The 17,819-nt window shown below is 46.4% G+C and overlaps 1 protein-coding gene across 1 annotated transcript in view; it reads left to right on the top strand.

The window, feature by feature from the left end:
- The window catches only part of crebbpa (CREB binding lysine acetyltransferase a), a 72,828-nt gene that overhangs the window by 32,015 nt on the left and 22,994 nt on the right, over positions 1-17,819 (top strand). Inside the window, exons 5-10 of the mRNA XM_079998563.1 lie at positions 3,126-3,239; positions 4,490-4,747; positions 4,840-4,933; positions 5,714-5,851; positions 10,149-10,266; positions 12,178-12,334. Coding sequence (XP_079854689.1) covers positions 3,126-3,239; positions 4,490-4,747; positions 4,840-4,933; positions 5,714-5,851; positions 10,149-10,266; positions 12,178-12,334 — 879 coding nt within the window. The remainder of the gene's footprint in view (positions 1-3,125; positions 3,240-4,489; positions 4,748-4,839; positions 4,934-5,713; positions 5,852-10,148; positions 10,267-12,177; positions 12,335-17,819) is intronic.

Below are 17,819 nucleotides of genomic sequence, written 5' to 3'. Positions count from 1 at the left end.
AATAAAATGAAGCCGCGTTATTATACACGTCATGTAATTGTGACTTATTTCTTTCTTTGGGGAAATGGAGAACAGTTTGAGCATCTATTTAAGATGGCTATCATAAGAAAATTAGCGGCTTAGTGTAGGGTTGGGCCGGTGTAAAAATTTTCAAACCGGTTTGATATGAAGCCAAACACTGGTATACCAAATTTTGAAACGGAACCGAGTCAGTCACACGATGGTGAGTGCAAATTGGTCCCGCCCACAGGAGCTAGAAGACCCATCTGCTTCTTTTATATCAACCGTGTGGGAAGATTTCGGGTTCCCAGTGAACTACGACAGCAGTGGAGAGCCAGTGGTGGATCGGACGAGGACGGTGTGTCAGCGTTGGACAATTGTAGGATATATGTTGAGAAAGGGATTGAAACGCTCCTCCTAATGCACACGTTTTATTTTTTAATTATTCTACCGTATCTTGACGTTTAAAAGTCTAGACCCCGGGTATAATACGACACCCTTTTTCAGATGTAGTTTCAGGGGGGGAAAAAACCCCTGTCTTATATTGTGGTCAATACGGTAACTTGGCAGAACGTCTCATAATGACAAATGCCGGTTCGCACAAAATCAAACCGGTTTAGGCTTGTACACCAGGTCGGAATCGGCAGATACTTGAAAGGTTGCGATATCAGATCTGAAATGACAAAGGGGTGATGTCCCATCCCTACCTCGAATGTTCCATTGCATAGTGCAGGAATAAATGAATAGAATACAGACTACAAAGTTAATTTCATTTTTGAACATTATCCATTCTGCCTTTATCCTTCATTCTCCCGCGGTGAGGCCTCCAGCATGAGGCCAGATGCTTTAGCATTCACTTGCCTTCATGTTTCGCTGGTCACGCCTGGGTTCTCAAATTAATCCGGATAACCCTGATAGCCTGGCTAGCTACCTCTGTTGACACCCTCGTCTCTTCTCAACATGGAAGAATGGTGGTGTTTGCTTTGTGTCTTGTTACCCATTTGGCTCTAGAGCCCTCTTCCCCTAACCATCCCCTATCACAACCAGCATTGCTCCAATAAAAACGTCCCCCGTAGCCAGCCTCATTTACATTTGGCTTATATTGCTGCAGTGGGACTCTGAATGTTTAAGCAGAGTTTGAAGCCAAACACTTTTGGAAGCCAAGGCATGTCTTGGTGCGTCTGTGTTTCTGCCAACACGTCGGCCAAATAATTTCCTCTTAACCTGGCCCTCTTCATTTCGGTGCCATAGTTACCAAGACACAGTCCCCCATGAAGAAGTTAACATCCTCCCAACTTTTGATAAAAGACTTTGTGGTCGTACTTCCCTTTTCACGCGAGGGTGTCCGTCTTTGGTATTGCTATTGCTTGCTTTGGCTCAACGGTAAAAATCTGAGCACTGATTTGTGGTTAACAGCATAAACTGAATTCTCAACAACGTCCCAATTTCTCGGGGGGGGGGGGGGGGGGGGCGGTTTATTTTGTACCGTTGCCAAAATTCTTTGTTGGATGATGAAGCTTAAAACAATATAAGGGGAATTATTCTTGCATGTCCCCGGAAGATGGAAGCTCTCGTGGCAGTTGTCATGTTGCACATGGAGCGGTGGTCAGGAGCCGGGGAGCTCTTTCCCTCATTCTTCGTCCTCAGAAGATTAGTTGATCCACTACGAGCCTGGCCACAGCTCCTGTTGTGCATAATATTCGATATCTTTTTGTTGGTTCTCTCACCTTATTTTCTGCTGTTGTCTGTCACGACCAAGGACACCCGATAACATGTGTTCATATTATGTATTATACACATTTTAAAGATAGAATATGCCACTTATATTTATCACAATACTTCCCATACCAGTTAGGGCTGTGACGATAGCCACAATACCGTGGCCACGTGACGTCACCGCTGAGTTGAGCTCATTACCGTCATCACCGCAAATAACATTTGTATTTTTTTTTGTATTTCATATTTTTGCTGCTGAAAGTGACAGGCGTGCATATGGTGTGTTTGAGTGCACTGTTGAATGCGCAGTGCGCACTAAGAAACAACTGACACGGACGACGTGTGTGCGTGTGTGTGTGTGTGTGTGTGCTACCTGAGCTCCGCCCACAGTGAAACTCTTGACACAGAGAGCAGACGAGAAGACAGAAGCAGCGAGACAAAAACAACAAAACGTGTCGCATTTTTTTTCTTTTCACCCCACCCCCTCCCCGGCGCTGTGCAATTATCACGGTGAAAAATGTCATGTCCATATATTGTACGATAAATCAATATAGTAATTATTGTGACAGGCATTCCCGTGGGTAAACTGTAATATTTCTTCCTGTAATCTTTCTTAGAAATAAAATCATCCCATCACAGCCTACCAGCCAACATTTTGAGTACACTGACTGGAAACTAGGTTGTTTTTATATTTTATTAACAATGTTTTATGTTGTATAAGTTTGTTAAGACTTGAAAATGAAGGTTGCCTCTCAATCTTAGGTCCCTTAACATAGCTGCCCTTTCAACAGCCTCACAAACACAGCGTTTGATGAAACAACTTTCAGTCGGACGGGGACTTACATGTCTTCCCAGGTCTTCTGCAGAGATGTCGGGAGATGTAGGGCTTCTGTCGGTTGCTTTGCTTGGACTTGTCCAGTTTGTCCCATACAAAGTTCTATGGGATTTGAGGTGTGGAGACTGGGCAGGCCAGGTGATTAATTTGTCCTTAATCTTCTTTGCCAGATAGTGGTGGCACAACTTAAACATGTTTTGGGTCGTTTACTTTGCTGAAGAATGAAGGGCTGCCGAAACTCGTGGTCACGCCAGTGGAATGGCTCGGCTCCGAGGTATTCTATGGTGGCAAGGCTTGTTGAGATTGGCATGGACTTGGTAAAGATCAACAACTTTTGTCAGCGCAGATCATGGTGCTGCCTCCTCCATGTTTGACAGAGGAAACCACATATGTAGAACTCATGCACTCACCCTCTCTGCATCTTACACGTACTAAGCGGTTGTGTCAGCAGGTGTACTCAGCAGGTGTACTCTCTCTCTCTCTCTCTGTGTCACATCAAGTATTGTCACACACTGCAAATCTGATCTATTTTCCTGCATTTTCTTCCCGTCCATCTCCGCACGTTCGTGTCCAGTGGCTCATTGTGCGTCATCCAGACAGATCATCTCCCACTGGAAAAACTGCACTCGGCACGACTGCCCCGTCTGTCTGCCCCTGAAGAACGCCAGCGACAAGCGCACCCTGCAACGTGAGTACGGCCTCTTTACTGCGCTGGCGCACCTGGAAGTAACTGCTGAAATACACTTCATGCTACGTTCCACTGGAAGTCAAAAGTCCGTAATTTTAAGTTGGTAGTACCCACTTCAGAGCTAAATGTGTTCCATTGCCTCAGTTCGGTTAAAAAAAACAAGGAAGTCTCTGCAAATTTGCACTGGTTTGGCAAGCTTGTGAATTCTATAAGCACCCAACATCCTAAAACCCCTGCAAAGGGGAACCTTGTTCATTGTAAACGGTGAGTGGCGCCATGTTACTGTAACGTCAGGTCTGTTGTCTCAGCAAACTCGGGGCCGGAGCAATCTGCCCCAAAATTCTGACTTAAAACGCTGCGTTCCTTTCCACTGTTCCACGTAGGAGGTCAGAATTTTGCTGAGTTCCCATTTCCTTAGACGCAGCATTGGTTCAGTGCAGGAACCCCACTTCCTTGAGAGGTTTTGAAAAAGATAATAAAATGTAATTTCTCCGAACTCCAATTGAACTGTTAGGGAGCCACATAACCCGGTTGTAAAATAAAAAATGTGGAACTATGTTAAAAACAAAGCTCATCGAAACAAACAGATTGGGTGTATACGTTGTTGTGTAAAGCCCACCAGCTGGACCGCTTATTTCTGGCTGCGCTCCTCCAAGATGGCTGGCTTTCCTTCTCTCGTCTCATCACTGCATAATCTCCTCTCTCCTTGCATTTTCTACTTTAAAACGGGAACACCCCCCCTAGTTCATCATACTACTCTGCTTCTTTTGTCTCTCTCTGTTGTTCTGGTGTCGGTCTCTCCTTGTTTGGTTCGCATGTTGGAGAGTTTTGTGACATGGCTTTTGCTTTCCCCAGCCAACACAAACACACTAAGTTTTCATTCTTCTGCCTCCTCCGATTTCTGTCTTTACACCGAGCCAGTTTTTTTTAATCGTTTTTTTTGTCTGAGGTCTGAATCAAGAATTATATGTAAATGTTTTGTCCCTGAAGGGCTTCATGCATTGATTCAGTTCTGTAGGTTGTAAATGTTTACTTCTGGATTCAGTGGTCTGACTGCAGCGTTTCAGAATACAGGTTGATTTTCAATAGTCTCATACTGTTAACTGTGTAATATACCAGTTTGCATTGCATACAAAAAAAACTACTCATGCTCATTGATTTAAGAATATGCAATGTACACCATGAGGAATAATAAAGACATGAACATGGACAACATTAAACATAACCAAGTAACCTGTTCCCTTCTCCAGCAATGCTAAGCTCACCCAACACCGGTCTCCAGAACCCCATGTCCTCAGTTGGCACTGGCCAGCCGAGCACCCCCACCATCAACACCTCCACCCCCATAGACCCCAGCTCCATGCAGAGGGCCTACGCAGCACTGGGGCTGCCCTACAGCAGCCAGGCCGCCGGGCAGTCCCCGGCACAGCAGGCCCCGGGGCCGGGGCAGTCTCCGGCCCCGCCGAGTGCACAGGCCCAGCAGCAGATGAGACCCATCAATGCACTTGGTAAAACACTGGATCCAAGAGCAGCTCTTTGTGGAACACCACATGATTTACTATGTAATTCTCACATGCTCGTTGCTGTCTGATGCCTGCAGGTAACCAGATGGCTCTTGGAGGCGCAGCGCTTGGTGTTCCCACGTCGGAACAGGCCAACCTCCATTCAGATTCCTCCCTCCTCAACGCTAACAAGTCAGTCAAGTATCTCTGCTTAATATATTCACTTTCAGGGACTTTTGAAATTCAAAAGTCTCACGAGAATCATTTTGTGCCGAGGTTTTTGTACTTTTACGTCAGTAAAAGTTCTGAGTACTTCTTCGACCCCTGCGTACAGATGCAGGGCTATTATCAAGTCAAGTGTTTAAAAAAAAGATCATGTCGTTTAAAACAAGCCGTCACACAGCAGGAGCTCCCGACTGTTATTTTAATATATTTATTCTATTTGAGTCCCTGCTGAGTCCTTTTTTAGGTATCAAAACGGAAATTCCAATTCCAACAGGATAAAGAACAAGTTTTTAAAACTTCATTGATAAGTAATCTGTTGCACGTAAAATATGGATACATTTATACTTTTTAAATTTAATTTAGGAGGACAATAAACAATGACTTTAGCCGGTAAAGAAAAAGTTAAGAAATTAAAGAAAATAAACATATATTTACATATATATTTGTCGCAATTATAACATAACTGCTGATATTTGAGCAAATCGCAAGCATTTTCTACAATCATGTTTAGATTCACATGTCAAGGGAATTTTGAACCTACGTTAGAGATTTTTCAATAATCAAAGTGCGAATGAGGTGAGTTCCAATCAGTTTCGGCAAATTAACTTTCTAGCTGATTTGTTATCTTTCAATGTTCAGTGGCTCATCTGCAACAGACATAGATTGTTGCAAAATCATGAACTCATACCATTGAATTGTTAATCGCAATTATATGACAATTAACCTTCAATCCCGTTGCCGCTCCAGTCAGCTGCTGTCGGACAGCTTAGCCGTGGGCTCTCTGGGCAACCTCCCCACTGCCGCCCCCCTCTCTGCCACCGGGACCAGGAAGACATGGCACGAGCACGTTACTCAGGATCTGCGCAATCACCTCGTCCACAAGCTGTAAGTCCACGCTCCGGCAGCAGGGTCGTTTAAATGGTCGCGAGAATACGGACGGAACACTGTGTCACAATTCACAAATATATATCAAAATATAAATGAAAACAGATGAATAAATGCTGCAATCCACTAATCTTTATTAAAAAACATGACACAAAAAGGAACAAATTTATTTCACTATTCACAAACAAAGTATTACTTGTGTTGTGTAAACAATTTTAGGGTTGTCTCAATTCTGATTCGGAATTGAAAATCGATCAAAACGAGCAAAAATTGTCTGACATAAACAAATGCAGCGTGCGCCGGAGGTGTCCGCTGTGCCGCATCCCTCAAGGCACACTGCACCGCCCAACTGGCATATGGCTGCAAGAACGAAATCCGATTAGAATTAGAACAGTACAAAAAAACCCCCAATAAAGTAGTGTAATAAGTAACGTATTGTTTATTATTCTTAAGTGTAGTTTTACTAATGCTCCTAACTGTTTAGATGTGTTGTTTAAATATGTTCATACCTTTTGTTATTATTTATGATTTTTAATGTTTCAATATGTTACTTATTGAGAAACAAGTGTTTTTCTTTACAAACCAAGACTCGTGAAACAATGGCAGTGCTGAGAGTCATCGAGTCGTGGATTTGGAGAATTGTGGCGACCTGAACAATTTAAAAAAATGAATGTAGCATTGTTTATATGTGATTAAATATATTTTGTGTACGTGTGTGAGAGACTGATCGCAGCTCATTGTCATGTTTTTATTGCTTTCATGACTAAACACGCATTTAAAGCTGCAATAGACAACTTTTCAAACCCACCCCCCAGCGTATTTCTTTTGGTTGTGTAATCATAGATATATAGATAGACGCCGCATTGACTGCTTCGACCCGTGCTGCGATAAGTCAACGTCGCCGCCATATTGGAACGGGTAAGACTGGCCTGTACGTAAACACAAGGAAAACGGGGAAGCTGCAGTTTCTCTGGATATAAAGCACTGTAGCGTTTGCATTACCTCAACCAATTTCAATGAGTCATTCTTATATTCAAGGGTTTATGATCTACCTGGAGCAGATTGCTCCACCGCCCGCCGTTTCCACGAATGGTTTTAGGCACTTCCTGTGACGCGCTGCCGTAAATCCATAATTTTTCCGGTGGCAGTCCATATTGCAGAGCGATATCCAGGATAATAGGGAACCAGTGTCATTTTTCTATCGCCATTACAATGTGCAATCAACATTACATTATGATAATGATAAGTAAAAGCAAACAAGTTGTCTATTGACCCTTTTAAATATTTGAACCACATGCGGATCTGTTTGGTGGAATTGTGTTCTGTGACACACATTATGTTGGAGGGAAGGAAGAGTGGGTGGAGGGGTGGAGTGCAGGCGCAGACTGCATCCTGGAGTAGATTCTCACTGGATCCTGGAGTGGACTCAATTTCAACGGGCGTAACATCTAAAGGGGCGAAAATAAGCGCATCGACCCAGGTGTGTCCTGTTTCCATCAGAGCCAATTGGAGCTTGGGCCGATATAAAACTGTGACTATTGCAGGGTCATTTGTCCCGGGACTGAAACCCGGATGTAACCTTTCCCGCTAATGACAAATGCCAGATGTTAGTGGGTGTTACCAGGTTTTCGGTGTAGTGGGAAAGTGGGTATGAGGCAGATTCTGGGAGCACCAAGTTTGCGCCAGGTTACAGTCACCAACATGACGGAACCGTAACAATTTAATAGTGGTTTCGAAATCAGCCGACAAGTTTTGAATAATTATAGAGATATGTTTTTAGGGTTTTTTTTTCCATTTTATTTTTGTGACGCCAGCACATATCATTTTGCTGAGAACTTTGTTTGCCATAGTGAGGGTCCACTCCACTCCATGATCCACTCCAGGTTCCACTCTAACCCATCCCCTTATTCCCCCTTATATTTTTGTTTCTGATTTTTGCTTTTAAAAATCCTAAAACAGGCTTGTGGATTGTAGTATTTATTCATCTTTGTGTATTTGTATTTATTTTATATATATTTGTGGATTGTAACACAGAATTCCTTCTGTATGAGGTCCATCGCCATAGTAACGGCAGATGGAGTTCTCGGGTACTGTCATAGTTAAATGCTGACCTCACAAACAGGAAGTTGAAATGTTCCTAACCAAGGGCCAGTTCGTGAGTAAACTTGTTTTTTAATGCAGTATTTCCACTTGAGTGTGTCAGGGGTTCCCAAACTGGGGTCTGGGAGGGAAATGCAAGTGGTCAGCAGTACTGTTTTTGTAAATATTATTTTGTTTTGAAGTATGTATATATTTTTTGTAATATATGTTATCACCCTAAAACTTGTGTTTTTGTAGTGAGATTAAAACTTTTTGTCAGCATGTGTCAGCAAGTTTAATGTTAAACAGCACAGCACTGGAAGAGTGTGTGTGTGTGTGTGTGTGTGTGTGTGTGTGTGTGTGTGTGTGTGTGTGTGTGTGTGTGTGTGTGTGTGTGTGTGTGTGTGTGTGTGTGTGTGTGTGTGTGTGTGTGTGTGTGTGCCCAGTCAAAAGTTTCAAGGGTTTTTATTTTTACTTTTTTCTGTAATAGTGAAGACATCAAAACTATGAAATTAGACGTGGGGTTATGTAGTAACCAAAAAAATGTTCAACAAATCAAAGTATATATTTGATTATTATTCAAAGCAGCCACCCCTTTGCTTTGACGACTGCATGCTCTTTGCATTCTCTCAAATAGCTTTGTGATGTAGTCATCCGGGATGCTTTTCAATTAGCAGACGTGCCCTGTTCATGTGTGGAATTTCTTTCCTTAATGCCTTTGAGTCAATCTGTTGTGTTGTGACAAAGTAGGGTTGATATACAGTAAATAACCCCATTTATTATTTTGTCTGTAGTAGAAGCCATATAATGGCGAGAACAGACACAGCCCAACTAAGCAAAGAGTCCATCATTACTTTAAGACATTAAGGTCAGTCCAGCAGGAAAATTTCAAGACATTTTAAAGTTTCTTCAAGTGCAGCCGCAAAAACCATCAAGCGCGATGGTGAAACCGGCTCTCAGGAGCACTGCCACAGGAAAGGAGACCCCGGGGTTGCATCTGCTGCAGAGGATACATTTATTAAGAGTAACCAGCCTCAGGAATCACGAATGAACTGTACCTCAGATTACAGCCCAAATAAATGCGTTACAGAGTTCAAGTAACCGACGCATCTCAACATCTACTTGTTCAGAGGAGACTGCGTGAATCGGGCCTTCACGGTCAAATTGCTCCAAGGAAACCACTACTGAAGACGAAAACCACTGTTAACGCGAAGAGACTTGCTTGGGCAAATGAACATGAGCAATGGACTTCAGACCTTGAGGGAGTCTGTCCTTCGGTCTTGAGTCTAAATTTGAGATTTTTGGTTCCAACAGCCATGAGACTTAAAGAAGGCGTACAAATGATCTCTGAATGTGTGGCTTCCCACCGTGAAGAACTTAAGGGGGGGGGGGGTAATGGGTGATGGTTTGGGGTGGCTTTGCTGGTGACACTGTACACCTAACCAGCATGGCTACTACAGCCATCCCATCTGGGTTTGTGCTTAGAGGGACCGTCATTTGTTTTTGAAAAGGACAATGACCCAAAACATACCTTGGGGCTTTATGAAGGCAAATTGACCAAGAAGGAGAGCGTTGGAATGCTGCATCAGATGACCTGGCCTCCACCCCCCACCCGACCTAAACCCAATTTACATGGTTTGGGATGAGTCGGACCGCAGGGTGAAGGAGGAGCAGCCAACAAGTGCTCAGCATATGTGGGAACTCCTTGAAGGCTGCTGGAAAAGCATTCCAGGTGACTAACCTCATAGAGCTGGTCGAGAGAACGCCAAGACTGCAAAGCTGTCATCAGGCCAAGGGTGGCCACTTTGAAGAATCTAAAATATATTTTGATTTGTTTAGCACTCTATTGGTTCCTACATGACCCCGTAGTCTTGACTATTTTTCTACAATGCAGTAAAAAAAGAAAAAGACCAAAAGTGTGTGTGTGTGTGTGTGTGTGTGTGTGTGTGTGTGTGTGTGTGTGTGTGTGTGTGTGTGTGTGTGTGTGTGTGTGTGTGTGTGTGTGTGTGTGTGTGTGTGTGTGTGCATTATTGATCATAAAAGTTTGGCAACCCCCGACTCATGTTTCGGGTGATAGTGCAGTTATTAGTTCGAATACAAGCTCTAGTGGGTAAAACCACAAGGGGACCCATGTGTCTACTCACAATGGGGAAGTATTTTTGTTGTTACCATATCTGCTCAGTTCTCTCAATTTAACTTTTTTTTGTTTTCTGTGTAGAGTACAAGCCATATTCCCCACCCCCGACCCGGCGGCTCTGAAAGACAGGCGAATGGAGAACCTGGTGGCCTACGCCCGGAAGGTGGAGGGCGACATGTACGAGTCGGCTAACAGCAGGGTGGGTTGCATAAAAACCAGGACAATGAAATTGTTAATCGCAATTATTTATATGGTGATGAATCATGATAGGCCTGTCGCGATAATTACTCTATCGACTAATCGTACGATATATGGACATGACCTCGATAATTTTTCTGACCTCTGTGATTGCTGTTGTGTTTACATGTGTGTTTGTTTACACTGCGGCAGAAAAAAAAGAGAATATTTTTTCACAGTGCCGGGGAGGGACGCCGCTACTCCCAAGTATCAACGCAACAAAACCTCGGTGACAGAAGAAACCTCCAAAATCGCGATCTCCTCCTTATACTTTAGAGTTTTGACAGTGACCACGAACATAGTCCCTGGATGAGTTTTATCAACGCTAGAATCCACGGTGGACTCTCTGCACAGGTGCTGCGTTCAAGTCATGTTGGAATTTACGATCAAACCAACTCGCTGCTTTCTGCTGCTCTTAACGACAATCTGTTTTCTATATCCATAACTACTCTACTTATATTTGAACTTATGGAAAAATATATTTGGAAATGGCTTTGAACAAAAGTGCCAGCGAAATGACATCATGTGGCCGAAATGTTACACGTTTCAAAGTTAATAAACACGTTATGGAAGGAATTATTTGCCACAATTCCCAAATACATATAATCACAAATGAATTTATCTGAGCCGAATGTACAGAAAAATACGGTGCTGGGACACGCTTTGCTGTCATTTGTGGTCGTACTGCTTCTGTCCATTTGTCTGCTCTCTGTCTCTGTGTTTCACTGTGGGCGAGGCTCAGGCAGCTCCTACACACACACACACACACACACGGGTCTTGTCCCAATTTAATCTGGTGTATGGGGTCCGTATTATTTCATAGCGCCTCCAAGCAGCGGAAAAGGCCCTGAAGTGACTCCTGAGTCCCCCCGAGCACCCCGCCCTGCAGCCACAGAAGACCCCCCAACCCGAGAGAAGCTGAAAGCCCACAGAGCAAACCATGCGCCAGGGCCTGAGGAGCATAACCCAGTCAGGGAGAGCGTGAGGAGACCCCGCACCCCCATGTGCCACCCACATAGCTCGCACCCCACCCGTCCCGCAAGCCTATTGTGTGGTGTATGTGCTGAGTATGAGTTTTGGCACTGGGAGAGAGAGGCGAAGTGCAGCCGGATCAACACAGGGACGTTGCGGGCCAGGCAGCAGCTACGCGGACCCCGCCCATGGACCCGGCCACGCCATAGCCCACCCACCTCCTGTACCCAGAGGTACCCAACCCAGAGCGGCCGCCCATGGGCGCAGAGCGGCCCGCCATGTGCCTCTGCCATGCCGGGCAGCTCCATGCCCCCATCAGGCCCCTGGCCAGCCACGGCCTTCACGCATGCAGCCCACAGAACAGAGGGTGGTAGACAGCCCAGCGAACAGGTCCCCAGGCAGCCCGGTGCGACGACAGGAGTCCGTCCCCCACCAAAGGAGACCACACGGGGAGCCCCGCACTGAGCACCCGGCCAAGCTCAGGTCCCCGCTCGGCCCGAGCCCCAAATCCGCGGCCATGCCTCAAACCAACATACGGACAGCCGCAGGCACCCGCCAGGAGCGCCCCCTCACCCCCGGAGACCAGCCAGCTCAACCCAGGGACAAAAGGAATATTTAGGATATATTTTTTAGCATAGCAATGTCTGAATATTTTTATGAATTAAAAGTCAATTTCTATTTGAAAGGGTGTACTTGCATTTTTTTGCTATTATATTATCATTATATTGGTGGCAAAAAATTGTCTTAAAATTACATTATTGTTTATCACAATTATTTCTGGGACAATATATCGTCCAACAAAATGAGTTATCATGACAGGCCTAAATCAGGGAGCAATTACTAAAATATGCCTGGTTTGATATAGCTTCATCATCATCCTCCTCATCTTCTATCCCTCAAGGACGAGTATTACCACTTCTTGGCTGAGAAGATCTACAAGATCCAGAAGGAGCTGGAGGAGAAGAGGCGCTCACGGCTGCAGAAGCAGATCATCAACCAGGCTCCAATGGCTGCCCAGGGCCCCCCCCAGCCCAACGCCCTGGGCCCCAGGCCCCAGAGTGAGTGAATGCTTCTTATACCTTCCTGAATGAATGAATTCTGAATTATTTAAAAGCATTGAATTGCATCGCTTTGTCCTAACGTTGTGCAACAACACACATTTGGAGTTTTTGTGACTTGTACAGGTTCATTGTTTTTGTCCCTCCCGGTCAAAGTAGCTTATAGCAATAGGTTTAGGGCTGCCCCCTGAAATTTGATTATTTGAATATTCAGTCAGATCGCCCTCACACGACTGATATTCTTTGAGTTAGGCATTCCTATATATATATATTTTTTTTTTTTTTAGATTGTCCATTCAATTAAAAACATTATAGAATAGGGCTGGACAATATGGCCAAAAAGGTTATCACAATGGTTTTTTTAATATTGATCGATGTCGATAATTATCTGAATATATATTTAATAATAATGCAAAATTTACAGTTTCAAGTGTATTCTCATAGCATTTCTTCTTCTTTCGTATATCATCAGATGGCCAACTCAGTGTCATATAGCCACGCCCTCGTCTCCAGTCCCAGGTCAAAAAGGCCAGCTTCTGAGGGTGGGCTGTATAGGGGGCAGCTGGTGATTATGTGCTCGGCAGTCTGTTCAGGTTCGCCACACTCGCATGACGCACTGTCGGATAGGCCCCACTTCTTTAGAGAGGACTTGAAGCGCCCGACGCCAGTACGCAGGCGGTTCAGCGAGGTCCATAGGTGGCGTGGCATGTCTTCTCCTTTTACACCTCCTCCTGGGTCCCGGATGTATCGTTGGATGCGGGAGGGCGCAGCTGACTCCCACGATTGTCTCCAGGATGCTGCCAGCCAGGCGTCCTTGGACAAGTCGTCAGGGATCGACTGTAGCATCTCTTGTGCTGCCTTGTTGTAGGGATGGCGAGACTTGAGCCTGCATGGTGGTGCCGGTGTTGTTGTGGCTTTGTGTAGGATGTGCCAGTCGTTCTTCTGGGCTTTCCTTGCCAGGGCGAGGGTAGCTGCTTCCCGTCGGAGACTGGGTGGGGCGATACCAGCTAGGACTGGCAGGTAGGACACAGGGGTGGGTTTCAGACAACCAGTTACTATCCGGAGGGCGCTGTTGATGACAGTATCCACCTTGTTCGCATGTGGACTTCTGCTCCAGGCAGGGGCACAGTATTCCGCTACGGGTAGGACCAGGGCTTGCGTGGATATGCGTAGGGTCTGGGGGGAAGCTCCCCAAGTCGAGCCTGCAAGGCGGCGGATGAGCGAGACCCTTGCGGTTGTCTTGGCCTTCACTTCATCCAGGTGCTGCTTGTAGGACAGCGTCCGGTCCAAGCATACGCCGAGGTACTTGGGGGCTTGCTGGAACTCCAGGCGGATGTTGCCAACATGCACGTCCAGTTCCCTTCTTGCCTCCCGGTTGTAGAGGTGGTAAGCTGCAGACACTGTTTTGCCCATGCTGAGCTGAAGGTGCCACTTCTGGAGGTAGTCTGCCAGGATGCCCATGTCTCGGTTGAGGCCTTCTTCCATAGTGTTCCATGTTGGGCATCGAAGCATGATGGCCAGGTCGTCCGCATAGCCGTACTTCTTGGATGTTGTGTCTGGCAGGTCGTGAATATAGATGTTAAATAACATTGGTGAGAGGACAGAGCCTTGCGGGACACCGTTCTTCAGCCTTCTGAGCCTGCTGGTCTGGCCATCGCTGGTTTGTAGGATGAAGCTATGGTTAGATAGCATCTCCATAATAAATCTCACCATGTGCCGGTCCGGGATTGTTCTCAACAGTTTCAGGTGTAGTCCACGGTGCCACACGGTGTCATAAGCGGCTGTCAGGTCCAGGAATACTACTCCAGCTTTCTCATTATCTTGGAAGCTGTCCTCGATGTCCTGGGTGAGTAGCGTTACCTGGTCCACCGTTGACCTGCCTCTGCGGAAGCCGGCTTGTTCCGGTGGGAGTTGAGGGTCCACCACTGGCTCAATGCGGCTGTGGATCAGCCTCTCCAGAATCTTGTACGGGACACAGAGCAGGGATATGGGCCTGTAGGACTTCGGGTCTTCGGCGGGTTTGTTCGGCTTTGGCAAGGCTATGATGGAAGCACGGCGCCAGGTCTTCGGGAGCTTGGACCTCCGGAAGCATGATGAGAAGAATGTGCGTAGCCATTGAGATGTTCTTTCACTTTGGTGCATAACAAACTCTGGGTGGATATTGTCTCGACCTGGTGATTTGCCCAGCTTCAGTTTTTTAATTGCTGCCTTTAGCTCGGCTGCTGTGAAGTCTCCTGAGAGATTAGCATCAGCGCTGGCTGCTCTGGAGAGGGATGATACCTCACACGATGTCAGTCGTGCGAAGTTTTTGTCCGCATCAGGGAAGCGACCATTTTTCAGGAGCTGGGAAGCAATAGCATCTGCAGTCACTGGACACCTACGAGGTGTTGTTTTTCTCCCTGAGAGCAAGTTGATGGTCTGCCACGCCTTCCGGCTGGAGTGGGTGAAGTCGATGGATTCCGCTACTTCCGTCCACCTAGCCCTTCGGGTGTCATCCCGCTTCTGCAGTAGGGTTGTTGCTGTTGCGTCCATTTCTTCCCTGGTGATCGCCTGCTGGTGTTGGCGCAACAGGCAGCTGCACTCCTCATCCCAGCCCGGGATATAGTTTTTATTGTAGCCACGTGGGATGTTGTGCTTTGCTGCCCTTAGGAGGACTTCACAGTAGGCAATGTATGCAGCATCCACATCTTCTGCTTCTGGGTCCATGAGACCAGCAGTTCTTCTTTCTGTTTCCACCGTAAACGACTGCCAGTTCGCCTTCCTGAAGTTCCATCTCCTGACCGGTTTGCCAGCTACCGGCTGTACTAGGGATGGTACTTTGATGATGGATGGCCGGTGGTGTGAGCGAGGGAACCTGTCCAAGACACGTCTCTCCGGTTTCAGGTCGTTACTGCGGCATATGACGAAGGCCAGATCTGAGTTGGTATAAGAGTTCCAACGTGCAGAGCAGAAGCTTGGGGGCTCCTTTGGGTCGTACAGCAGTAGTGCCTCAATGTTAGAGGCCCACTCACTCAGTGCTTCTCCATCCTGTGATGTGTGTTGGTAACCCCAATCCGTATGTTGGCAGTTGAAGTCACCTGCATAGATGGCAGGAGCAGTCACGGATGGAAGTGATGATGCAGTCAGCGCTGTTGGTGGGGGCTTATATACGTTCACGACAGATGTTTCTTGGATTTTAGTGGCCAGCCACTCGATGTTGCAGCCAGGTGGAGATTGGCTGGTGGCTGCCCAGCTCAAACCATCTCGGACGAAGGTTGCCATTCCATGCTTCTTGCTGTGGATGGATCCAGCGAGGGAGAACCCAGGAAGCTTGAGGTTTTCATCTGACACCCAGTGTGTCTCTTGCAGGAGGACCGCTGCCACTTTGTTGGAATCGGCGAGATGCCTGATGACTTCGAGTTTTGCGATGGTAAGGCCCTCGACATTGAGTTGGAGCACCGGCAGACCTTGGTTTTCGACGGTGGGGGTGTCCGCCCGTCCTAAAGAGGATGTTCTCTGCCTTGGTTTTGGCATTGGCTTGTACCTTGGTCTGCCAGCTCGATGATTCTTTGGCGACATTAGTTTCGTGAGTTGGTCTTGCACCATTTCTCACTACTCACAGGAGAGGCCTCGTGAAGGCTGTCGTCTTCTCCCCCCTCATAGCATTTCATTAAACACTGAATAAATAAAATTTAATAAAAAATATGCAAACAAAAAAGTGATTAATGAGTACATTACATTTACATTTAGTCATTTAGCAGACGCTTTTATCCAAAGCGACTTACAATTGTTCAAACACCGACGGACGCAGCTATCAGGAGCAATTAGGGGTTAAGTGTCTTGCTCAAGGACACTACAGCATGCTAGCAGGAGGAGCCTGGGATCGAACCAGCAACCTTTAGATCGCTAGACCACCAGCTCTACCACCTGAGCTGCCAACTCAGCTCTGACCTGTGGAGGCATGGACTCCACAAGACCTCTGAAGGTGTCCTGTGGTATCTGGCACCAAGACGTTAGCAGCAGATCCTTTAAGTCCTGGAAGTTGGGAGGTGGGGCCTCCACGGATTGGGCTTGTTGTTCCAGCACAGATGCTCCATCGGATTGAGATCTGTGGACTTGGGAGGCCAAGTCAACACCTTGAACTCTTTGTCATGTTCCTCAAACCATTTCTGAACAATTTTTACAGCGTAGAAGTGCGCATTACCCTGCTGAAAGAGGCCACTGCCATCAGGGAATACCGTTGACATGAAGGAGTGTGCTTGGTCTGCAACAATAGGTAGGTAGGTGATACATTTAGGTAGGTGCTACGTGTCAAAGTAACATCCACATGAATGCCAGGACCCAAGATTTACCAGCAGAACATTCTCCAGAGCATCATACTGCCTCTGCTGGTTTGCCTTCTTCTCATCTCCTCCCCTGTTAAACAACGCACACGCACCGGGCCATCCATATGGTGTAGAGAAAAATGTAATTCATCAGACCAGGCCACCTTCTTCCGTTGCTCCATGGTCCAATTCTGATGGTCACGTGGCCTTTGTATGCGCTTTCAGGGGTGGACAGGGTTAATCATAGCAGCATTAACTTTTTCAGCAATTAGTGCTATAGTAGCTCTTCTGTGGGATCGAACCAGACGGGCTAGACTTCGCTCCCCATGCACATCAATGAGCCTTGCGCGTCCATGACCCTGTCACAGGTTCACCGGTTGTGCTTCCTTGGACCACTTTTGGTAGGTAGTAACCACTGCATACCAGAAACACCCCACAAGACCTGTGGTTTTGGAGATGCTCTGACCAAGTCGTCCAGCATCACAATGTGCTCCTTGTCAAAGTGGCTCAGATCCTTATGCTTGTCCATTTTTCCTGCTTCCAACACATTAACTTCAAGAACTGACTGTTCACTTGCTGCCTAATATATCCCACGACCTGACAGGTGCTATTGGAACAAGATGATCAATGTTATCACTTCACCCGTCAGTGGTTTCGATGTTATGGCTCGGCGTGTACATTTAAACATATAATATATTCATCATTGTCGTCTGAAAACAGTCTGAAGTTTCCAAATCTGTGCTCTGTGATTACATGTGGAGACGTTTTGAGAGGAGATTCTTTCTTTAATCGTTCTCCCTTTGCGGGAATGTGGGCCACGACGGCCCCAGTTGGGATGAGGGCCAGTTCGAGTTCAAATTGGTGTTTGGGGAAGACCAGCCGCATCACCTCCGTGGGCCTCATCCCAACTGCCCGGTGCCGGCCAGAGAGCGCGGAGGAAGCCCCAGCTCTCCTGCTGTATAATTGGCTGTTTGTGTGACGTGTTTGTTTCTCTGTTCTGTATGATTGGCTGTTCGTGTCACATGTTTGTTTCTCTGCTGTACGATTGGCTGTTCGCGTCGGGTCGTAGGTAGAGGAAAACGGACTCTGTATCGAAAATATATCTCGTAAATGTATCTATGTTGTCATGGAAGATTGAAAATGATCGAGATCGTTTTATCGCCCAGCCCTATTATACTTAC

The sequence above is a fragment of the Zeus faber genome (assembly GCF_960531495.2).
Source record: "Zeus faber genome assembly, chromosome: 4".
Taxonomy (NCBI): domain Eukaryota; kingdom Metazoa; phylum Chordata; class Actinopteri; order Zeiformes; family Zeidae; genus Zeus; species Zeus faber.
This window is presented reverse-complemented; position numbering and strand designations above follow the sequence as displayed.